The sequence below is a fragment of the Colletotrichum navitas genome, assembly GCF_030913465.1.
Source record: "Colletotrichum navitas strain CBS 125086 chromosome Unknown LY79scaffold_63, whole genome shotgun sequence".
NCBI lineage: Eukaryota > Fungi > Ascomycota > Sordariomycetes > Glomerellales > Glomerellaceae > Colletotrichum > Colletotrichum navitas.
The window spans coordinates 17,354-39,902 of record NW_026850609.1 but is presented as its reverse complement, the minus strand read 5'-3'; the positions used below and the strand labels follow the sequence as shown (position 1 = coordinate 39,902).

The 22,549-nt window shown below is 53.2% G+C and overlaps 8 protein-coding genes across 8 annotated transcripts; 4 read left to right on the top strand and 4 right to left on the bottom strand.

Annotated features, from left to right (window-relative positions):
• The first annotated feature begins 2,253 nt into the window (after nucleotides 1–2,253).
• LY79DRAFT_563517 (FKBP-type peptidyl-prolyl cis-trans isomerase) lies at nucleotides 2,254–3,530 on the top strand. Its single transcript, XM_060558564.1, has 5 exons — nucleotides 2,254–2,582; nucleotides 2,644–2,701; nucleotides 2,769–2,810; nucleotides 2,866–2,939; nucleotides 2,998–3,530. Exons 1-5 carry the CDS (start codon nucleotides 2,399–2,401, stop codon nucleotides 3,186–3,188), a joined length of 549 nt encoding a protein of 182 aa, XP_060410763.1. The 5' UTR covers nucleotides 2,254–2,398; the 3' UTR covers nucleotides 3,189–3,530.
• A 990-nt stretch (nucleotides 3,531–4,520) lies between these two features.
• Nucleotides 4,521–5,063, bottom strand: LY79DRAFT_592694 (uncharacterized protein; the record flags this gene model as incomplete). Its single annotated transcript, XM_060561460.1, has 1 exon — nucleotides 4,521–5,063. One exon carries the CDS (start codon nucleotides 5,061–5,063, stop codon nucleotides 4,521–4,523), a length of 543 nt encoding a protein of 180 aa, XP_060410762.1.
• A 605-nt stretch (nucleotides 5,064–5,668) lies between these two features.
• Nucleotides 5,669–7,964, bottom strand: LY79DRAFT_522310 (uncharacterized protein; the record flags this gene model as incomplete). Its single annotated transcript, XM_060555435.1, has 3 exons — nucleotides 5,669–6,746; nucleotides 6,786–7,035; nucleotides 7,148–7,964. The coding sequence occupies 3 exons, from the start codon at nucleotides 7,962–7,964 to the stop codon at nucleotides 5,669–5,671; spliced, it is 2,145 nt and encodes a 714-aa protein (XP_060410761.1).
• An 876-nt stretch (nucleotides 7,965–8,840) lies between these two features.
• LY79DRAFT_613266 (fungal-specific transcription factor domain-containing protein) lies at nucleotides 8,841–12,385 on the top strand. The gene is made up of 7 exons (XM_060561960.1): nucleotides 8,841–9,458; nucleotides 9,530–9,610; nucleotides 9,671–10,365; nucleotides 10,412–10,614; nucleotides 10,748–11,146; nucleotides 11,200–11,522; nucleotides 11,572–12,385. Exons 1-7 carry the CDS (start codon nucleotides 9,311–9,313, stop codon nucleotides 12,231–12,233), a joined length of 2,511 nt encoding a protein of 836 aa, XP_060410760.1. The 5' UTR covers nucleotides 8,841–9,310; the 3' UTR covers nucleotides 12,234–12,385.
• A 71-nt stretch (nucleotides 12,386–12,456) lies between these two features.
• LY79DRAFT_693648 (unsaturated glucuronyl hydrolase) lies at nucleotides 12,457–14,368 on the bottom strand. Its single transcript, XM_060564782.1, has 2 exons — nucleotides 13,848–14,368; nucleotides 12,457–13,797 (listed from the first exon to the last, which is right to left on the bottom strand). Exons 1-2 carry the CDS (start codon nucleotides 14,109–14,111, stop codon nucleotides 12,511–12,513), a joined length of 1,551 nt encoding a protein of 516 aa, XP_060410759.1. The 5' UTR covers nucleotides 14,112–14,368; the 3' UTR covers nucleotides 12,457–12,510.
• Nucleotides 14,369–15,848: 1,480 nt separating this feature from the next.
• LY79DRAFT_563507 (phosphorylcholine phosphatase) lies at nucleotides 15,849–17,137 on the top strand. Its single transcript, XM_060558563.1, has one exon. The coding sequence runs from the start codon at nucleotides 15,950–15,952 to the stop codon at nucleotides 17,042–17,044; it is 1,095 nt and encodes a 364-aa protein (XP_060410758.1). The 5' UTR covers nucleotides 15,849–15,949; the 3' UTR covers nucleotides 17,045–17,137.
• Nucleotides 17,138–18,697: 1,560 nt separating this feature from the next.
• LY79DRAFT_522138 (uncharacterized protein) lies at nucleotides 18,698–19,677 on the top strand (the record flags this gene model as incomplete). Its single annotated transcript, XM_060555424.1, has 3 exons — nucleotides 18,698–19,190; nucleotides 19,269–19,483; nucleotides 19,549–19,677. 3 exons carry the CDS (start codon nucleotides 18,698–18,700, stop codon nucleotides 19,675–19,677), a joined length of 837 nt encoding a protein of 278 aa, XP_060410757.1.
• Nucleotides 19,678–19,850: 173 nt separating this feature from the next.
• LY79DRAFT_522155 (LysM domain-containing protein) lies at nucleotides 19,851–22,212 on the bottom strand (the record flags this gene model as incomplete). The annotated part of the gene is made up of 4 exons (XM_060555427.1): nucleotides 19,851–20,733; nucleotides 20,828–20,953; nucleotides 21,019–21,999; nucleotides 22,070–22,212. 4 exons carry the CDS (start codon nucleotides 22,210–22,212, stop codon nucleotides 19,851–19,853), a joined length of 2,133 nt encoding a protein of 710 aa, XP_060410756.1.
• Nucleotides 22,213–22,549: the final 337 nt, after the last annotated feature.

Below are 22,549 nucleotides of genomic sequence, written 5' to 3'. Positions count from 1 at the left end.
TTTTTCAGAATGCAGGGACCGTCGGGCACGGGTAGCACCAGGCTGGTTAGTTTGGGTTGATAAAGTCCTGGCATTACCAAGGAAGCAGGGAAGACGGTTGTTGTGATGTTGCACATGCTCGTGGGAACTCGAATGGGGTTATGGGGTGTTGTGGGCTGGCGGGTCTTCCGGAGACTTGCGCGCCTGCGTCTAAAAGTCCTGCTAAAAGTCCTTTGGTGTAGGTCATCCCTTGGTAATTGATACCGCGGTGGCGACACTCTCTCGTCGATTGGGTGAGACAGGCTTGGGCCGGACGACACCAGGTAGGGCGGATTCCACAGGGCGATGATTGCTGGACTGCCGCTTTGTCTCGCCCCATTCGCGCGCACACTTCCGAGCCCCCCTTTTCTTTTGCACTTGCCTCGAGTGCTATCCTCCAGTTTGTCATCGTGCCGTCGACTGTCACTGCACTTGCGTGCCCGCCAGCCTGTTGTCAATTACGAAGCAGTTACGCGTCCAGCCATGTCTTTGGTCTTGGAGCATGCTCAGCTTTGAGGGCGAGAGATGTCATGTATTTGCTGTGTAAGTGGAAAAACGCACACTTGGCCGGTGGTCGCGGGCCTCAGAAAGGCTGCATTACGTGCCCATCCCATGGTTGGCCTCCGTAAGCGCCGCGCAGCAGCATCTTGGAAGGCTCCGGCGACGAGTGATGGTGCGTCCCAGACCTAGTCCTACTCTAATTCATCGGCCGAATCTGGAATGGCAGAGAGCACGACAGTAGGTAACGAAAAAGTTTTCCTCTTCCCTTTCCCTTTACGGTTCGTCCAAACAGAACCCAACACAGCCCCTGGCTCAGCGAGATCATCGCTGCCCAACTGATGGCCCGATGATGCTTGGGTCGGCATGGTTGTGTTTCTTTCTTTTTGCGCTCATCTTGCTCATCTCCGTGTTCCCACCACGGGAGCGGCCGCGGGAGTGAAAAACCGTCGTCTGTGTGGTTTCTGGAAGCTAGTCGGGCCCCCAACAGGCCAGAGAGTTCGGATCCAGCCTGATGTTTGAGAAATTTGCTGGGGATACCCTACCCTGGGGGCCCAACTGTCCAATGCACCGTCCATTCGATCGGAACTCCAAAATAGGCCGGTATGCATGCTGCAGCGATCTGGCTACGATGGCCAAATTGCCTGCAGTGAAAATCCGAGAGGAGATGGTGGATTTCTGCAGCCAACAGCGCCGCACGGTGGGTTCATGCCTCTTGCGTGCAGCCAACAGGGCGAGCTGTCGGACTTGATCGGCTACTGGAGGCCGGACGATGAAGGGTATGCGACACGTATATCCGTAATGCAGTACAAACCCGCTGTAAGGATGACCGAGCCGCAGCTGACAGCCAGCGTCGCCTGCCTTTCTTAGTGTACCTAGGAGTTTGGCTTGCATTGTTCGGGCCTCGCGCAGCTGGTATGGCATCATCCGTCGTCTGTCATATTGATGCAGTGGGCGGATAGGCAAGGTACCCTTGCGTAAACATTCTGCCGCTCCATTTGTGGGTGTGCCCATTCTGTCTTCACTTTGCAGTACGGTAGTGGATAAGCTGGATGACAGGCAGACGAGTCTGACAGGTGCACGCAACAGTGGGCGGCAGCTTGACCAAACGCCAGTGATGGTTGTAAACCACAAGCTTGTCGAATGGCGACAATGTATTCACTCGCGGCTGCCGGTCCGTCATCAGCTCGTATTTGGTGAGGGTAGCCGTGGTAGTGTGTTTTCTGCCTAAGCGGCAATGACTATTTGCTTGCTGGTTTGCACCGCCGCCCTGTGCTAGTCATAGGTAGTGTCGCGAGGCTTCTGGAATGGAAAACAATCGTGGCGGAAGCAGCAGTATCCCCCCTGCCTACATGGTACGTTGAGAAACTGGCCCAAGATAGACGAGGCGGACAAGCGACTCGGAATCTTGCCATGCACTTGTGATGTCCTTGTAGATCCTGCCTAAATAACGAAGCGAAACGGAGAAATCCAAGGCTGTCGACGCTGTCTCACGTGCTGCTGCGATGTTCCCCACTATCACCACCCGAATTGTGAGGAAAAAGGAAGTTACGACTGACTGGACCAGGATGTTTCTTGGTTTGACGTCACCAAGTAGGAAACACACCAAATGCCAATAGGCAGCAAGGTAGAGGGTAATTGGCGATAGTGTGGGTGCTCTTATCGATAAGTCAAGCTTGGTCCCCGCGGAATATCTGATAAGGGTATCCACCTCACTGTCGGAGCCCATTGACCAATCGGAGAACCGTGCCATTGAGGCGGCCCGCCAGCTGTTCGTCTCCAATTCGACCAATTGACCGCCCATCTGCCCTTTCCTCAATCCATCGTCCACACCTTCAACCACCACCATCCCGCCTCGCCATACGCCACGAAAATACACACAATGCAGGGCCTCCTTCTCTCCCTTGGCCTTCTGGCCTCCAGCACTGTCAGCTTTGTTGCTGCTGCCGGCCTCAAGATCGACGTCACCCAGGAGGTCGAGTGCGACCGCAAGACCATGAATGGCGACAAGCTCACCATGCACTACCGCGGCACCCTGCAGGCCGACGGATCGCAATTCGACGCCAGTAAGATACGATACTGCGCCCACGTATCAACTGCGAGGTTACTGATACTTTCTTTTCCTAGGCTACGACCGGGGAACCCCCTTCAGCTTCAAGATTGGCAGCGGCCAGGTCATCAAGGGGTCAGTTGGTCCACGATCCACTCGACAAACAAACAAGGACGCGCCACGGTGGCTAACAATGCTTTAGATGGGAGCAGGGTCTGTTGGATATGTGCATTGGCGAGAAGAGGTAACCCAGGAGACAATCGAACCATCCGAGACCAATCGTTGCTGACGCCTCGCAGAACCTTGACCATCCCCCCCGAGCTTGGATATGGGTCCCGCGGCATGGGGCCTATCCCCGCTAGCTCGACGCTTGGTATAGCCTCCACTTCTCTTGAGTGGCCTGCAACATTACTGACATTCTTTCGCAACAGTCTTTGAGACCGAGCTCGTTGGTATTGAAGGCGTCCCCAAGCCCGAGAAGATCGTCATCAAGGAGAAGGCCTCCAAGGCTGCCGAGGGCGTCGCCGAGAAGGTCGCTGGCAAGGTCGCCGAGGCTGCCGAAGTCGTCAAGACCATTATTGCTGACTCCGACTCCGACGCCCAGGAGCACAATGAGCTGTGATGGGCGACTCCTGTACATTGGTGAGGGACGGGATCTGCATGCCATAGATGAAAGGCAATCGACGTCTAGCTCGGTGCCAGCACGCGAATCTGAGCTACACAAAAGCATTCCCTGGAGAACAATGGGTGTGTCACGAGAAACATGATGTGCCACGACGTTAAATGATCTGAGGCGAGCAATATACGCAATCAAGCTGATCACCACGCTATTCGCGGCCGACAGTGTAGCTGCCTGTTTCGGACGTGCTATGTGTGTGCGTGCCTATTAAATATTTGTCCAAGCATGTCAACCGCCTTCGGCAGCCCTGCGGTAAAACAAATGTACTTGCATATGACGGCCATTTCAAGTTATGTGAAATCGCACATGTGACTTCTATGCGGACACTTCTACGTCTGTCCTAGGGCATCACCAATGTCACAGCAGGCCCGGCAAACTATAACAGCACTGCTGCTGGCTCGGCAACGCCAAGCATCTGACGTGAAGCCCGGTCGGCGTGGCGTTGTCGTGGTTCAAGCTTGAGCGTCAGAGGGAGGCGTATGTCGTTGCTCTTAACAACGCTTTAATTGCTAGCTTACTGAATGGCGGATAAGTTCGACCTGAAACCATTTGGCAAGCTATTGAATCCCAGGGGGCTAATGCGACGGCGGAAAGGTCTCGATAGTGTTGAAGAAACATGCGCCAAAGGTTGCCGGAGCCAAATTCAGACCCAATGGTTCTGAGGTATGGTACTTCGTTTTCTAACTCTGGTCACAAGCTGACGTAGTGTTAAGGGTACGGGAAATATCCCCAAGGCAAAATTTCAAATCTAGACCAGAATACAATGATTACGTGTATTATTCTAATTGGTAAACAGCTATTGTCTCTCACCCTTGTCACGCCCCAGTGAACGTTCTGTCGCATTCCTCTGGCCACTTTTTAGTGACCATTTCCGGTCACTATAGCATGGATGAGTCCCTATCCGAACTATCCAATGAAGTAGGAAATTACAACTGGATGGGTGGTGAGCTGACGAAACAATAAGGGGTGATGGTGGTAGCAATGGTAGTGACGATGGTGGTGGTGATGTGGGTAGCTCATATGTAAGGTGAATGGGTTAACTTCTCCTCCAGAACCACCTAGCTTCTCTGACAAATTCCAATGTCGTTTTCTTAGCCCAAGTAAGAATTACCCAAACAGCGTGTCTTCAAATGACATTTGAAGTTGAGAAGTGGCCCTTTGCTGTCGTCGTCTTGGACAAGTCTGAAATACCAGAGGCCGAACTCGTTGCTACAAGAACAACAAGTCTATACTCCCCCATGCTTCGTGATAACAGTCGTTGAAGCTCGGACGCCGTTAAGCGAACGACTGCGCAGAGACGCTGGATCCGTCATAGTCGCCCGAAGTCGACAACTCCTCCTGTTCATCGTACCAAAAAGGAGTTGCGGGATACTTTTTCGCCCATCGCGTTCTGCATTGTATGATGTAGTTCTCCTCCCGGTCCGAGAACTTGCTCGTAACTGCCACGCGTTCGATTGTTTCACCCTTGAGGAGGACGTTCATCGCATTCTGCTCTTTTTCGCCTATGTTTTTGAGCTCCCGCCGCAAAAACCGACTAAAGAACAGCCTGAGCGTGCAGCAGCCCACGCCCTGTTCATACTTTCTTTGTGCTAGTAGTATTTGTCCCTCGTAGTATTGCCGGGTCCGGTATCTGTTGTGGGCGAATTGGAGCCGTATGTCTTCGTACTTGCTGTCCCTCTTGTCCCACAGCTCATATAGACCGCGGCACTGTTTTCTGGCGAGCCCTGCAGGGGAATTGTCCCAGTCGTTCTCTGCACAAACCTCGGGCATCGAGTCAGATGAGCGACTGGACTCGCTAGACATACCTCCGATAGGCATTTGGTTGCTTTCGGCTGCTGTCTTTACAGGAGACATTGTCATCTTTGGTTGTGTTGGATAGCCAATGTTTACAACGAGTTATTGAGATGGAAGCGATATGCTGATGATTTGGAAATAAGGCTTCTATGCAGATGGCAATGGTTCTTATCAATGTTATAGCATTTTCATTAAGGTAACTCCGATATGGGGAGGTTCCCAGTTCTGAAGGCTGTCTGTCTCCAGAAGATGGTATGGAGTCGTTGGGCGTAAAGTTTATGTGAACAAGCGACTTACACGGTATGAACCATGGTAAGAGTGGATCATGAGGCATTATGTGGTAGCTGGAACAACCATCTGATTTGACCCATGGCCAGTCTGCCACAAAAATAAGTCCGGTTAGCATGGCATCTTCGGTGTTCAGCGTTTGTTACCAACCAGACCCCGCCTCATTGGCGATCTCTTTCATACTGGCTTATCTGTGTAGATTCATATTCTAGGTATCAAATTGTATTCGGCCCATTTGAGTTTTGGCTTTTCATCGCCAATTAAGCTCTACCTTGGCCGTGTTCTGCTACACATAAGCTATTTGGTGGGAGGCTTCTCTGGCATTGCTCACCGAGTCGGCTCTATTGGCCGATAACACCAACGAGTAACGAATCAGTGGCTTTAGCGTGCTCTTTGTTCACATCAAAGTGGACTAATGGACTGTCCAACCAACGCTCTGCCAGACTCTTTCCCGTCTCCGACCAGCCACCGTTCGCCGTTGCAGATAGAGCAAAGATGGATTCTACGAAAGTGAGTTCCACACCTGGGTCCAACCCGCCTAGAACGGCGTGAGAAGCAACGGGGATCAACGTCCTCGAACACGCCAGGTTCGTGTTGGAATCTGGTTTCAGCGGGAAACATTCCGACGTCGTCTGGTGGTCCAGCAAATTCGTGACGACGCCACTCGCACCCGCAGAGGACAGGATCAAGGTGGAGTGCTTTTCTTGGATAACGCCTTCCGCCGAGCCCAGGACCGAGTGTGGTGGAATTGTTTCTAGGACAGGTAGAGGCATGCCGTCACACTTCCTGCGTCCGAAGATAGCAAACCCGCCCTCAATGGTGTGCAACGTTTTGACCTTCTCATATACCTTGAGGCGATGAACTCGGACGTGCCAGTCAGGCCATCTGTTCGTAGGTGGGATCAAAGTAGTGTCGACGCTCACGGCTCGATCGCCCCAAGGATACCATTTGGCGCTCGTAGCCTGCACCCCCTCTGTTCCCGATGGTCCCTGGACATAAGCAGTCACGAAACGCACCTGTTCCGACTTCCATTTCACAGCCCAAGTCTCCCCTCCGTCGCGACTGAAGGCAAGCGTATTGTCGGGGGCCATCTGCTGAATCAGCGGGCCTGTAGGGACGGAGAACGCGAAAGCGGAAGAATAGGCAAACTTGCTGTACTTGGCCTGGTTTCCTTTCATCGGCCACGCGACGAATTGCCCGGGGGATAGAAGGAAGTGGTGGTTGCCCGCCGAATGGTTGCATACAATCTGCTGCGGCGCCGATACAAGGGTGACTGTACCAGCCACCGGAAGCTGAGGATAGGGTTCCTCCTCTGTTGTCCAGAAGGCGTCGTCATCCGAGAGACCGACCGCGATGAGAGTTTTGAGACACCAATATGGGGATTGCGGCGAGTTGTAATCTTCGCTCAGATACATATTTCTAACGCAGAAGTCAGCACTTTACTGTACAGAAAGACACTCGAGACTTCGGCATGGGTTGGGGGCTACTTGCGGGTAAAGCCACCCGATGTTCAGAGTCCCGTCAGGATAGAAAATATCTTCAGAGTTCTTGGCCCACCATCTGAGATGCCTCATCAAGAAGCCTTTCACTGCTCCAGGGGAGCCAAGAGGTCCCGGCATATCGGGAACCTGGGCCAGGGCTAAAGCAGAAAAGTAGCCCCCACAAGCAAAGCGATAGGTCAAAGACCTGCCGAACGGGATGGCCGCTCCTGTGTGCAGAATAAGTGACATGGAACAAGAGTAACCTGAAGGGGGCCAAAAGCGAACCTTCCGCGTCAAAATATCTCCAGAAGCTGGCCCCAAACTCTCTCGCTCGTTGACGGTAGGTCTCAGCTCTTTCAGGATCGATATCGGCAGCGAATCGAGAGTAGAGCAGCTGGCTGAATTGGATTGCAAAGCTCCCGGAATAGTAATCTGCTTTGCGACTCATACCAACAGCATCGCGTCTCCCAGTCTTTTTGTACTGCTCGATTTCGACTTGTGCCTGTTCGGGGGTCTGCCAGAGCCCGTCCGCCGACCAGCCATCGAAGCGGTAGAAGGTGTCTAAGAGCTCCAGGTCGGCGTTGATTTCGTCGCGGACACTGTCAAAGGGAATGCCGCAGACCTTCGAGAGGGCCAGGTTCCCGAAGACCCTGAACCAACGCCAGTTATTCTCTGGCATCTCCATCCCTTTCAGCATGCGGAGCCAGTTGGTGACATTCTGTTTAGACCTTTCGTTCAATGGCTTGTAGATCCGGTCGGGAGCGGCAAGCATCGCGAATGCTATGATCTCGGCTTCTACCATGCGTTGGTCTCTGTCGTTGATCTCTCCCCAGTAGTCCGGATGCTCTGGATCGGTTCCGGAAACGAAGCCGTCTATCCATGGCTGAACTACCTCGTTGATAGACTTGAGCAGTTCTGGGTCAGTTGTCGAGTTGTACCCAAGAAGCAACGCACCGACGGCCCATAGAGGCCGTGCAAAGCCTTCGAGCTGAGCCGCGGTTTCGTCAAAGTGTGCAGCTGAAGACACGGGAACCCGGATCCTGCCCTTGGCCGGTGAGAAGTGGGGTAAAAGCGGCCGTAGGAGTGCGAGAGAGGCTCGTATGAGGTCGGACCGGGTCCGAAGCGGGTTATCGGAGAATCCGGGCAGGTATGGCATGATGAGTGCACCAGATGTCAACTTGTGAGATGCCTTGGAGTCGAAGGGAAAGCTTGAAGCCGGGATGCGATAATCCAGGTCTTATTTTATCTTGATGAAGGCCGCAAGATTCACCTTGGCAACGTTTGCACATCGGATGTCGGGAAAAGTGCCGAAGTCACACAGTCTAGGTAACATTCATTGCTGGGCTCAAATGACGAACATTATACATGTAGTCCATATCAACGTTTAGTTTATCTGTCCACGACGAATTGGCTGGTTGGGACCCAAATCGGAGTCACCGCAGCAATGTCTCCAAGAGATAATATACGGTGAAGTGCAGGCCGTGAGGGATGAACCTAATCGTCTGCCAGACATTTGCGAACACGAAGATAGGCAGAAGCACCTGGCATATGACCTATGCAGGATAACACATGCAAAATGACGTCTCCAAACGGGCGCAATGACCGGAACACCAGGGATGGTGTTGATCTGCGGCACAGTGCAGGTGCCCTATTTGCCGGCCTGCAATTCGAGCCAGAGAGACTCGTCTGGTCGTGAGGCCACGCTCCAGAGAGAAGAAGACGTAGGCGAGCACGCTGACGTACCAGTGCCGACCGGAATGGAGTGGTTCTGGAGCTGGGCTTGCAACCGGACTCACTCAATGCAACTCTCGCGACTCTTGTGATCTGTTTATATCTGATGTTACATCCATCCATCAAGCATCTACCCTGGGCAACACTAATAAGATTTGTCTCCATCCGAACTCCTAGTCGAGCGGTAGTAGCCCATCTTTTGTACAACGGCGGGCATCGGCCAAAAGGGGACCGGGAGCTCCTGTTTGTTCTCGACATCCCTGTTCATCCCACTCTTACTCCGCACCAATTCCGTTCCACTGAATTGACAGACTGCTGACTGCTTGTTACTTACCCATCACTCCCGGGTTCTTATATCCCAGAGTGCGGGGAAGCTCCTGTCTGCCCCTCTTTTCTCTCTTTTGGGGAAGGGAAAGAAGGTGAGGTGTTCATCGACTTGCATCGGCCGATTTCAACCAAGAGGAGGAGAACCCTGAACTGCCACATACACTCCTCTCCACAAGCATCCCCCGACCTCTCGTCTCATAAGCAAAGAAGACTCTGTTTTGGTCCCTCCCTCCTGCATCGTCGTGCCGCACGATTCGGGGGCCGACAATTCTCACGTAACCGAGGGGAGGACAGCGCACGACGCATCCACAACCGCCGCCGCCGCCGCCGCCGCGTGCCTGGTTCGTTCGCCCGTTTCACGGTACCACCGCATCGGGTTTCCTTCAGCCGCCACCGCCGCCGCCGCGGCGAACCCGCTGCGCGCCGATCCTTCAAGGAGGCCACATGGACCAGACCACGTCGGCCCCGGGCTCAGGTCCAAAGTCCCACGATGAGACGTCGGAGAACGACATTCCTTCGTGCCAAGGTTGTCGTCGTCGCAAGCTACGGTGCTCGCGCGACCAACCAATATGCTCCCATTGCAAGCGGTTGGGTACGTTAGTCAGTGGGGAATGACTTAACTTCCTGACTGTGGCCGCAACGATGCTGATAGGCTGCATGCAGACTCGCCATGCGTCTATGACTTAAAGAAGAATAAGCCGGGCATCAAACCCGGCGCGGTTGAGAGTCTCAATCGCAGAGTGGGTACGTTGCGTTAGGAAGCTGGATGGTATTAGTGTTACCCAAGCATTAACAACGGTGCAGAGGTTCTCGAAAATGCATTGCTGCAGAAATCTCATGGAGGAAGCGGCCTTCCTAGCCACACGGGCGGCACAGAGTCCGGCCACGCACTAGAAGAGTCTCAGAACGTCGTCGGGATCCTCTCGCTGCTAGCCCGAGAGCTGCACAAACTCACTTCTAGGCACAGGGGGGGCTCGCAATCCGATACACCCGAAGTAGCAGCTGACCACGCCATACTCTCTCCATCAACGTCAAGTTCGTCCAGGCGACGCACTGTTGATGGCATTGAGGTTGTGTCACATCCTCACAATCAGCCAAGGAAACGTCGAAGGGTGGACAGCTGTGGGAATCCCAATATTGAGCTCGCGTTCCCTTTGGAGGATTTGGAAAACATCACGACAAGCTTGCCACCACCTGACCTCCTCGAGGACATTATCAATATCTATTTCAACATCATTCATCCCTGGATACCCATACTTCACGAGACAGTGTTTCGGAGAAGAGTGCATGATCCAGAACAACTTCCGGTACTCGTAGTGGTGCTGCATGCCATGGTAGTTACAGCCCTTCGCTATGTTGATAATAATACCGAGACTCGTCCTTCAGCCCAGGAGATAGAGCGTACAGCCATGCGTTCAAGGAACATTGTCATTCTAAATGCAATGAACCAGCTTTCCGTCGAGAACTTACAAGCTCTAATCATATTGGCATTCAATGATGTGAGTTCATGCCCTATGACTCTCAAGTGTCGCTAACATGTTGAAGATTGGAAATGGTGATGTGTCGAAAGCTTGGTCGATTGTCGGATCCCTAACAAGAACAGTTGAATATCTTCAATTGAGTGTAGAGTCTGATAATAAAGAGAAAGAGCCTCTACTGAAGCCTTTGCCATCGATTTCTCCGCCCCAGAACTGGACGGAGGAAGAGGAGCGTCGACGTGTCTTTTGGAACATTTTCAATCTGGATAGGTGAGCTTTACGATCATATCCTCTTACCTGAACCCGAAGCTGATTACTTCTATCCAAGGTTCTGTTCAGTAACCACCGGGTGAGACAACGAGCACGATTCATCGGACCAAAGCATCGTAGCTGATCCTCACAGGTGGAACACTAGTCTGACGTCTGACGATGTTCATCGCAGACTCCCAGCTGATGGTGGTCTGTGGCATAAAGAAGAGGCTGTAATCACCCCCTTCTTCGGAATTTGGGATCGCTCTGCAGCCAAGATGGGCAACTCCATCGTCTTTCTGCCCGAACACTATCCGAGCCCAGAGAAAACAGCAGATGTACCGTCGCAGACACCAGTGACCTCCAATTCTCAAAAGGGGCAGAACACGGTCGACATGACAACCGTCGGCGCATTTTCATACTGTATAGAGGCCACAGAAAGTCTCAGCAGGGTCACTACTTACTTTCTTCAACAAAAGATCGACTTCGAGGACAGAGGAGAAGTCTCATGTTGGCTCACTAGGTTCAAAGAGCTGGATTTGCGCCTAGTACAGTATGTTTGCCGAAACGCAAGCTCAAAAGAACAATGCTGACCCATTGAAATAGCTGGAAAATGTTTTTGCCTCAGAAGTGGAAAGACTCCAACATATCCCGGCAGCCGGCTCTCATCAACATGGACCCCAATCTGACGCTCGCGCATGTGACCCATAACACATCCATGATCCTCCTCCACCAACGCATAGCTTATCCAGAGGCTCATTGGTCGAATATATTCAAGCTGCCGAGCTTTTGTAGTGCAGAGACCTGCCAGGAAGCTGCCATTGAGACAACGACAATCACGCAAAAGTACCTGAAGTATACTCCCGATAACAGTCCTGCCACCAGCCAATTCGCATTCTGTGTCTTTATTAGTGCGAGAGTGCTATTGGGTAAAACAAACCAAGGCCTAAAGTTGAGACTCATGCTGACCATTCTCAGTTCATTGGCGATACTATGACGCCGAGCTCGCCCCTGAGTTCTGGGTCCTTGTTGAGAGCATGGAGGAAATGGCTAGGCGATGGGTCGGCCCAATTCTCCGAGAGAAGCTCGACCAATGTCTCGCTGGGAAATACGCCGCGCGGCTTCGTGAGCTGCACCGTAATTGCGAGGCAGATCCTCATTTCAACATCGACGTGTTGGGATACTCCAGCTGCACCAGCAGCCGAGCATGTAGTCCGGCTGCTCAAACGCCAACTTTCACTCACCAGCAGGGCAACAACACCCCGTTCGCCCAACACTCTAACAGGATGGCGCCTCGTGCGTCTTTAAGTTCGATGGCGCCCAACCAGGCGACTGCCGCATCGCAATCTCGGCCTCCGCCCATATACGCAAACCAGCAATCGCCAAGCCAGCTGCGCCATGGATCAATGATTGGGCCCATGGGCTCTTCTTTGCCGATGGCCAGTTTCACGCCTCGGGACTCTGACGCACCCGATGAGCTCTCTGCCATCTCTCACATGCTCATGGATCAACGATTCATGGAAATGGACCGAATCATCAGTTTTGATGACATGATGTTTACAGCGCAGACCGCGAATAATGGCAACTCAGGTATGCCAGTAAATGAATGGGGTCAAGTTGATGATACGCGAATAGAGTAACGAGGCAGAAATCCAGCAAGAAGAGCAGGTAAGTCGGTTTGGAATCTATTTACGATATTGTAATGAACCGCAGCATCTGTCAAAGAAGAGCGTAAGACAGTTGTTCTATCTAGATACTGCGTATTAAAGTAATACTGAGTAGAAATACCTTCACGAAGTGATCTGTGCATGTGGAAAGACACATCTGTGGTGGCCCCAGCTGGTATTAGCCACATGAAGCTATCCCCAGCTTTACGACTGATGGACACAATAGTCCCGTTCGTCTTGTCCATTGTAGTCACACCAGTCCCATCTTTAGCATCCTATTACCGAACTCTATCAAGTAGTAGTCTGCGTAGACCAACCCATGGTCCCAGTATTGCTTGCGATCTCGTCTGTTGCGGTTCGCTGTTGCGTTCTTCAAGAGAGCATCAAATGTATCGCCCTTCTCAACGTCTTTAGCCGAGATCTTGCCGTTATCGAAAACGAGAGTTGCCTTCTCTGTTGCCAACGAGAATTCCAGTGTGTCATTGACGATCGTGATGGCCATGTCCCGGAATCTTGCACTCTCTTCTGTCCGACCTTGTCCGGCTAAGGCTTGGGAGAGGACTAGCATACCGTTGGCGGCAATAACACCCGAAGAAGAATCTCGGAGAGGGGGGTTTTCGTTGTCGATTGGCGCGTCAAAGTCCCAGAGCGGCACGTATCGGCCCTTCGTCCTATCCTCGCCCTCCACTGGGAGCTCGACGGAGTTGGGAGACGTCTCCAGTCTCAGAACGAAGTACTCCGATAGTCCACAAGCTACATCCAAGAACTCATTGTCGCCAGTCCACATAAAAGTTTGTGCGTAGCCCAAGATGGCCCACGCCTGCCCTCGTGCCCACGTTGATTCGGCGGCATATCCTTGAGCTGTGCGCCTCTCCTTGATCTCACCGTTCTTGGGGTCAAAGTTGATGACGTGTATGGTACTGTATAGCTCTCCCTGCACTAAACCCCTAGGGTCCTTCTCTGACCGCAGATTCGACTTAACCAGTGTCTTTGCGTGTTTCGTAGCCGTGTCCCAGAGATAAGACTCTCCCGTGTACGAAGACGCATAGTAGAGCAAGTCAAGGTTGCACATAGAATCAATGATGACGAGAAAGTCATCCGTGAGGCTGGTGATGGTGACTCCGTGTTGAGTCAATGAATCCCATGATCGGATTGCGCCAAAGGTAGGGCTGTAGCGCGTGTGCAGAGCTTTAGCCGCCGTAATGATGGAATCCAAAGCCTGTCTGTCCTGAGCAACTTCCCACCGGACCCTCATCGAAGGCTGGATCATGAACGACATGTCATGGGTATCCGTGCGTTTGGCCGTTGTGTGGAGTGGTTCTGACCACGCAGCGCCGAGTGACCAGAGTTTTGACAGCAAAGCTGTCTTCTCTTGTCCTCCGGGCATCTTATGAGGGAACTTGACAAGCCTCTCAATGAGAGAGTAAATGTTTCCCGGGAAGAACCCGCACGTCCAGAAGGATGCCTCTCGCAGGATGTACTTGCCAGCATCTGGGCCTCTCTGCAGCACATACTCTGGGTAAGCCGTTGGGGGGTTCTATGTGCCGTTAGGGTCAGATTATTTCAAAGATTCATATTTTGACCCACGTTGCCAACCAGACCGTCTTCGGCTGTTCTGAGGATCTTGGCTGTGATATTTTCTTCGTACAGTCCTCCCAGTGGCGCCCTGAGGGGCTTCAATTGCCCCATCTTTTCCTTATGGTCAGCCTGGGGCCGGCCACTGGGTTCTGAGGCGCTAGTGTCTCTATCAACATTAGACTCTGTTGTGCTGTCTGATATTGCGCAAGCAATGTTCTTGACGGTTGATAGTCCGCCCTCAAGGACTGTATCGGGGTTGCTATACTGCGCCATGTCGGTTGGCGTATACAGTGTAACAAGACTGAGACGTGACTTTTCGATTATAGTCACTTACGATTATAGTTACAGTGTCAAAACAGTCAGGAACCTGGGGCTAGGCGTTTTAAGTCGTGTTCTGCGCTGCACTGGACTAAGCTCAGGCGCAGTGTTGTGACGAAGAGTGGTTAAGGCGCGTATTAGTCGGCCTGTTGGTCGGAACGAGATACCGATACCTCCGCAGTGGGAAAATAGCGAATTCAGCTCAAAGTTGGTACACGGGTTGAAGCGTCGGGGTTAAAACACGTGGATGCAGCGTGAGGTTGGCTGTGATGTGGCGGCTCGGTGGGAGGTGTCTCGACCGGACAATCACCCGATGCCCGGCGTGAAAGTTTTGACTGGTAGAGGACGTGCTGTCTCCATATTATCTCTCTAGGCTCGATTTGACAGTGCCCTCAGACTTCGTTCGGCCTCGCATACCGAATCTCTATTATACCATGTTCTTTTACTCAAGGCATCAATGGTGTTGATGGAGTAGAAGAGAAAAGCCGGCGCTGAATATTGAGTGTTTCCTGGAGCGGGATGTGGATTTCCAAAGACCTTGAGAGGCATGATTCCTATCTTGATAATTCTGAATATTACTCGAAAAATCAGAGTCAACCTGGGCTGTACGGATTGACGTTGGCACAAGCCGTCATGTTTCACTGTTTTGGTGGCCAGAGTTCTAAACCGCTTTCACGGGTGTGGCAATGGCTGACAGACAGATGCCATTTATCGTGAAGATAGGACCAGATAACCTTTAGTATATATCAAGGAATGTAATTGTAATTATAGCAGGGGTCTGAATCTTTATGATATGTCCACCTAGTTATACTGTTTCTATAAACTCAACTACTTACCTAACTTTCGTAGTGGCTGAATGTTGGGGGTAGCTTCAACCGTGTGGCCAATACCAGTTGTAGCCGCTACATATGTGAGCTACTACTTCACACTCTTTTCAGCAGACGCTGCAGTTTATCACTTTATGTATTACAGACGCTACCATCTCTCTTGGACACAAAATCTATAGACATACCCTGTGTTGTACCCACCCTGTGCAATGTACCCCTATTAAACCCGCGCATTGACACTACCTTAAGATATGTGTCTGAGGCCCGCACTTACTAACAGGAATCCGAGTTGCCAGTTCGGGTTCCATTGGTTAGTACAGTTCGATGTTAAGTCGAGAGAATACTTGAATAGCAGATTGAGCTGTCACTAGCATTGACTTTTGAATAGCCACTGAGCCTATTTCGACGTTTTATTCAGTCGACTAATAATGAACTATCGATGGCCATGACGTAACGTTCTCGTCTTGCCCTCCGTATCGTATGGTTGAGCAGCCGTTCATCCGATAATATGCTGCAGATAACTCAATACCGCGATGCCTTAGCGCGATTATCAGGATTGTTGTTCAGGGCCCACTGGCTTCCCCAGACATTAGCAGTTCCTTCAATACTGTATTAATGCCGCTGATCGCCGCCCATGCCGAGTAAACAAGGTAAAAGAAATTAGAGTCCCCGCAAAGTGGATCTTGCACGACGTCGCGCAACCTCGCCCGGAGAGCATCGGCTACAGTAAAATCGGAAGCGAGGACCGCCCAAGCCAAGAGAGGATAAGCCTAGATAAGGTAAAAGCGAAAAATAAAACCTGGCCAACTTGTTTATAACAAGGCAACGGCCAGGCCGTGGCCATGGGAAAACTTTGAGGTCTTGTCCGTTCTCAGTTACCGCCGGTCAAGCACACTTCACTTCTTGGTCTTTCTGGCTAGGCGAAGCTCCCGTCAAGTACTAGCTCAAACCACCAGCATTTTCAACATGAAGACCTCAGTGAACCCCCTCGTCGCTTCGCTCGGGCTGGCCATCGCCCGCGGCGTCGCGCATGCTGCTCCGTCCGTGTACGCCTCCAACCACACCGCCGGTCCTGAGCTGAAGCACTGGCCGGCAGAGGCGGCGAAGGCGCTTAACACCATGATCGCGGCCAACGCCAACCAGAGCAACTACGCCGTCTTCGACATGGACAACACCAGCTGGCACTTCGACATCGAGGAGTCGATGCTGCCGTTTCTCGAGAACAAGAAGGTCATCTCTCGTGATACCATGGACCCGTCCTTGAAGCTCATTCCCTTCAAGGACACCGCAAACCACACCGAGTCGCTGTACAGCTACTACAACCGTCTGTGCGACATCGACATCGTACTTTGCTACCCGTGGGCAGCTCAGATCTTCAGTGGCATCCCTCTGATCGAGCTTAAGGGCTACGTGGACGAGCTTATGGCGCTTAACCACACCATCAGCACCACCTACTATGAGGGTGATGTCGTGGCCCGCGAAGAGGTTAACCCTCCCAGACCGTTTCCCGGTCAACTGGAGCTCTACAACAAATTGATGGCGAACGGCATCGATGTGTATATCATCAGTGCCTCCTCTGAGGAGCTGGTCCGCATGGTTGCCTCCGATCCCAAGTACGGCTACAACGTCAAGCCCGAAAACGTCATTGGTGTCACGCTTGTCATGAAGAACCTGACCTCAGGCGAGCTTACCACCTCACGTCAACAGATCCAGGACGGCACGTACGACCAAGAGGCCAATCTCGGGCTTGTCATGACACCTTACCTGTGGACTCCCGCTGTATGGATGCAGGGCAAATGGGCGGCCATTCTCACATACATTGACGAGTGGAAGAAGCCTGTCTTGGCCGGTGGCGATACTCCTATCAGCGACGGTCCCATGATCTTCCACGGCGTTGACGTTGCCAAAGGTGGTATTCACCTCTGGGTCAACCGGAAGGACAGTTACATGGAGCAGATGAACGAGATGATCAAGAATAATACTGCCGCCCAGAAGAGGGAGGGTCTTCCCGTCACTGCAGACAAGAACTGGGTTGTCGTCACCCCTGAGGACATCGAGTAAATATTGCCAGTTGTCACTGTACGATGAAATGATAGATTTAGAGCCACGAAGGCATGATAGAACTAGATAACCAATGTAATGTCTCATCCACAGTGACACCTATATGCACCCTTGAAAAAAAAAAAAAAAAGGACCTCTTCTTCCGCCGGGGTTGCAGTCCTCATAGTAGGCTTGCAATTTTTTCTCGAGTCACTCTTCAAACAAATCTGATTCCTGGAATATAAACTAGCAGGGGAGCTTCAAGGCTAAAGTAATCAATTCTCAAAACGTCGAAGTCCACCAAAACGTCACCCTTCTACATATATTATGGCACTTAGACACGCAAGAAGCATATCAGTGAGAGTGCCGCCAGACGATGCTGCATGCTGCCAATGGCACTACCTGTTTTGTACTAGCGCGACAGGTGTCTGCTGTTGGTCGCAGCATCTACAATCCTCCAATGTTTGCAATAGTATGGGTAGTGTTTAACGTTTGTCATCTTTTGTCACGATAGCTTTATACAGCACCTGTCAGGTGGTTTGCCAGATGCTATATCACACGGTGTTTCACTTGTTACGCGCATCACTCATGTATATATAGCAATTTTTCTTCGCATTACTAGTCCTACAGGAATAAGCCTTTCTTACTCCTATTCTTATATGCCCTGCTGTGTGCTATCACTCGCAACATCTTTTCTGTCAACTGGGTGCTAGGGTGAGATAACAAGGAAGGGGTTAGGGTGGAAGCCAAAGCGATTTGATTGATCTACTCGGGTCGGAATTGCCAGGAGAAAGTCCTATAGAAACATAAGAAAGGCTTAATACCGTATCCTCTCAGTAGATTCGTACACTGCATAGACTACCAACAAGGCCTATTTCGAAAGGCGGTTAGCTAGCCTAGCCACCTACCCACCCACCTAACCCTAACCCTTGCCATTAAACTTGCTGCTGACGTTGACTAGCCCCTACATTTGCCATATCTAGATCCCTGTTTCTGCCAGCCCGCTTACCCCTTTCCAGTAGCCCGTGGTCAGTGCGTTGTATGAATCTACTGAGAGGATACGGTACTAGTGCATGTGCGACCGTATCCTCTGAGCAGATTGGCCAACCGCTAATTCTTGGGCTAACAGCAAAGGGGAAAGTGGCCGCTCACAGCGCTAAACCTATCATAGAAAACAGTTAACCTACCTACCTATTTACCTACTTGCCTACTTGCCTATTGTTTACTGTTCTTACGCCTTAACTTCCTGCTGACGTAAATAACTAACCCTTGCTTTTGCCTTTCTAGATCCCTGTTTTTACTAGCACGCTAGCCCTTATCTGGTGGCCGCGATACTCTTTGCCGTTGGCCTGAGAATTGGCGGTTGGCCAATCTGCTCAGAGGATACGGTACAGGGGAGATTTGCAGCAGGCAGCAAGCTGTTTGTGCTTGGCGTCCCATTGACCCCGCCGCCCCCTCCTCATCCCGGGATAACAAGCTCACCATACATCTACACCCCCTTAAGTAAAGTCGATAAGGTACATAATAAGCATTCCCCCTCGTCTTCACACGTGTTTTGCGACCAGTGAATTGCTTTGAATCGAGCATCATCAACTGTTAATCTGTGTTTCTCTTTAACTGCTCTTTCTCTCACACGTGTATCCCCTAATACCCATCCCCCCTACACACACAGCCATGTTCCGTCGCAAGAAGAAGCCTGCTAGGGAGCCGCCTGAGGTTTTTGGCTACGACCGCGATGCGCTTGTCTCGCTCGTGAAGCGCCACTACCAGCTGCTTGTCGACATGGGCCACTTGCACCCGGAGGCCGTTCAGGCACCACCCGAGCCGGCGGGATGGTCTGATGCGGAGCTCAACGTCGACGCGCTACGGGCGCTGGGCCGCTCGGAGACGGTCATAGACCTTTTACGGCACCTCCCGTATCCGCAGGCTGGCCCTCCTAGCAGCGACGCCGCAGACGACGATGCTATAGTCTACTATGAGACAATGGTCCGGTCGTACCTTAGGAACAAATGGCAGCCCGAACAGGACGAGGACCCAAACTGGCACCAGCTGCCGTTTGCCATGCTCGGTCTGGGGCCGTTCGACAAGCCGGTGCCGCCGCATATCGTCTCATTAACACACGAGGAGGCAGAGGTCGGCGTGATTTGGGTGATTGATACGGAGCGAGGTTAGATCTCCCCATCTCTTGTCTCTACCTTATCCACAGAACGTGCTGACGGAGGGTTTTGCTTCACCTTGCCTGCAGGATGCGTCTACCCGCAAGGAGATGACTACTATCTATACGACGACGCGCCGCCCGAGGCGGAAGAGGACAAGCCGTGGCTTGGCGCAAAGGCGCTCTCATTTAAGACATTCTTCGACAAGATGCATCATGAAATCTCGTCCCTGAAGCTGGTCCCAGCACCCGCGGCGGGGAATTTCGGGGCCGCCATCTGTGCCCCGAAGGACGCGGAAGCCAAGGTGAGTCTGATGATGCAACCCCGCCCCGGTCGATCCATCGGAAAAGTGTCTAACAGGTATAACAGGCAATCAAAAGTTTGTACCGCGAGTACGGCTGGCCGGACGCCTTTAGAAAGGAGGAGTTTCTCCGGGCTGCCGTGCCAGCTCGCGCGGCCATCAAGAATGACCAGTACGATTGGTCAGACGAGGATTGACGGGCGAGTCCCTCCTTGCTACAGCATCGCGGTACGACGGTTTCAATTTAGTCTCTGATTGCGGTAATCACCAATCGTACAGTAGAATTTGAGACAAATGACATGTATGTATATTTGTACGAAGACTTGATCCACCGCAGTGCACGCGGTCTTTACGTCGTCCAATCACCATCTCAACTTGTCGCGATACAATAGTAATACGTCGGCCAGATCTGCGTGCCGCAGTTCTCTCCCGCGGGCCCGAGGACGGGGTTCAAGGCAAACAGGACTGACATGTCGATGCCGTTGTCATTTGCGAGCTGCCAGCACGACGCGCCCGCTTCAGCCTGCGCGAATCGGCTGCAGTTGTCCGGGATCCCGGCCTGCGTGTTGGTGGGCTTGGCCGGGGCCGTCGTCGTCGCCGGGGGCGCCATCGTGGTAGTGGGCGTCGTGGCGGCGGAGGAGACGCCGACGCAGTAGTAGTACGTCGGCCAGATCATGGTGCCGCAGTTCTCGCCGTCGGCGCCCAGGACGGGGTTCCACTTGTAGAAGAGGGCGAGGTCGACGCCCGCGTCCGTGGCGAGCTGCCAGCACCCGGCGCCCTCGGTCGCCTGCGTCCACTTGTTGCAGCTGGGGTCGGTGCCCTCGTGCTGCGGCGTCGGCTTAGGCACCGACGAGGCCGTGGCCGAGGCGGTCGAGGCGGGACCGCTCTGCGTCGACGTCGTCGGGGTGGCGGTGCCGTCCTCGGGCGTGCCGACGCAGTAGTAGTAGCCGAGCCAGATTTGGGTGCCGCAGTTCTCGCCGTTGGCGCCGAGGGCCGGATTCAGCTCCCACAGCCGCGTCTGGGTGATTTTGGCGTCGTTGCCGATCTTCCAGCACGAGGCGGCCGTGTTGTCCGCCTTGACGAACCGGTTGCAGTTGGCCGGGATGCCCTCTTGCTTGCGGTCGTCCGGGACGGTAGAGGGGTCCGTGACGATGGGGAGGATCTCGGTACTTCCCGGGCCACCGCGGACCGGTCCGTTGGAGTTCTCGGGGATGTCGGCATCGGGGGGCTTGACCCAGGTGCCGCCAGGTCGTCTGAGAGAAAAAGGGCGTTAGGTTTTCAGGTTTGAGACGAACAAAAAGAGATGATGACCAAGGCAATGGCGCTGAACATGATGTGTTCACTTACGAGATGCAGATGTACTGGCTCTCGGCCAGGAAGTCACAAGCGCCCATGAGGTTGGGGTTCCAAGTCATGAGCTGCGCCACGCTGACGGGATCTGTTTCGTTGGAGATTGCTTTCGAAATAGTCTCGCTGTCGTAGTATTAGCAGCCTTTCAAACGGCTTGATTTCTCAACGAAGACGTGTGTGACACGTACCATGTATCCCCGGCATTGACGCGGAGCAACTGACAGGCCTCCGGTACGCAGACAAAGTCGTACGAGTAACAATCGTCTGCGCCGGTGGCGTACATGAGCTGGCCCGTCGCGACGCCATACTCCTCGCCGAGCTCGTTGCACGCCTCGATACCGTCCAGGCTTGCGTAGCGGACGTCGACGGCACGTGCGGTGCAGTTGGTGGGCACGACGGGCTCGGCGGGCTCCGGCTCCGGCTCGGCTTCGTCGGGGTCCTCTTCGCCGTCGGGAATCTCCTCGTCAATGCCGGGATCCTCGGGGTCTTCCTCGGGGTCCCAGGGAAGGCCGTCATCTCCAACGATGGGTGCCCCGGTGGACGGGGTACCGGTCGGCTCCGGCGCCGTCTCGTTGAGCTCTTGCAGCTCCGATGCGTAGGGATACAGCGGGACGGCGCGCGTCGCTAGGGGGCCGACGCTCGTCTGGCAGACAGACTGGATGTCCTGGAACTCGCTGACGAGATAGTCAGAGTGGTCAGTGTCCGGGAGAAACTCCGAGGTCACCCTGCGGTACATCATGTTGAGGAAGCACTCGGAGCACAGGAGGTCGTCGTCGTAGAGGGTCGAGATGCGGCTGTTCTCGGCAGACACGTTGGCCGGGTTGATGCACCACGGGTCGGCGGGGTTCGCGGCGCAGTCGACCTGCACGACGTCCGAGCCGGTCCAGTTGTAGGACGCGGGCAGACACCACTGGCTGCCTGTGTCACGCAAGCAGGCCATCTCCAGGCCTTCGACGAACCGGAGACTCAGAGTCTCGGCCGGCACGGCGCGGTCGCCGACGACGAGCCAGTCCTCGGAGCAGGCGGAGGCGACGGTCTCCGTCCATGTCCGGGCGTCGGCCTGACAGTCCGGGACGCAAAGGGTGCTGACGTCTTGCTCGGTCCAGTAGACGTCGTCGACCTTGACAGTCCACCTGAAGAGGTCATCGTCACACGGCAACGTGGTGTTCCTAGTGATTGGAAACGAATCAGATGTCTGGGACGCTCGGGTTATAAGCAGGAGACCTGTAAGGGACTTACAGCGCCTTGACGCAGTTCTCACTGACGCCCAGCATTTCGGCCATGGGCTGTGTAGGAATGAGTGGATATAGTTGGAAACCCAACTTGCACAGGGCAAACGGCAAGAATGCCACGACGGCAAGTGTAGGCTTTGCAGACACCATCGTCACAAACAAAAGAGTGCAGTTTGTGCCTGATGAAGCGTGAGCAGGTTGGCCGTTGTAACGACCGGATGAATAGGTTGTCCAAGTCCTAATAAGAACCCTCTTCCAGTTCCCAAAACTACACCGGGGGCTGGATGCACCGGGAATAACGACCTCTTTGCGTCAAAATCCATGTTCGCAACCATCCTCCGACTGGGACAAGATAGGCAGCATCTTTTCACCCCTCCCTGCCAAGAGTCTAGTACCTGACACTAAGGTAGGCAACAATATTACCACACCGAAAGTGGGTGATTTCAAAAGTCCTGCATGTTCTGTCTTGTGGGATTTGATGCAATAG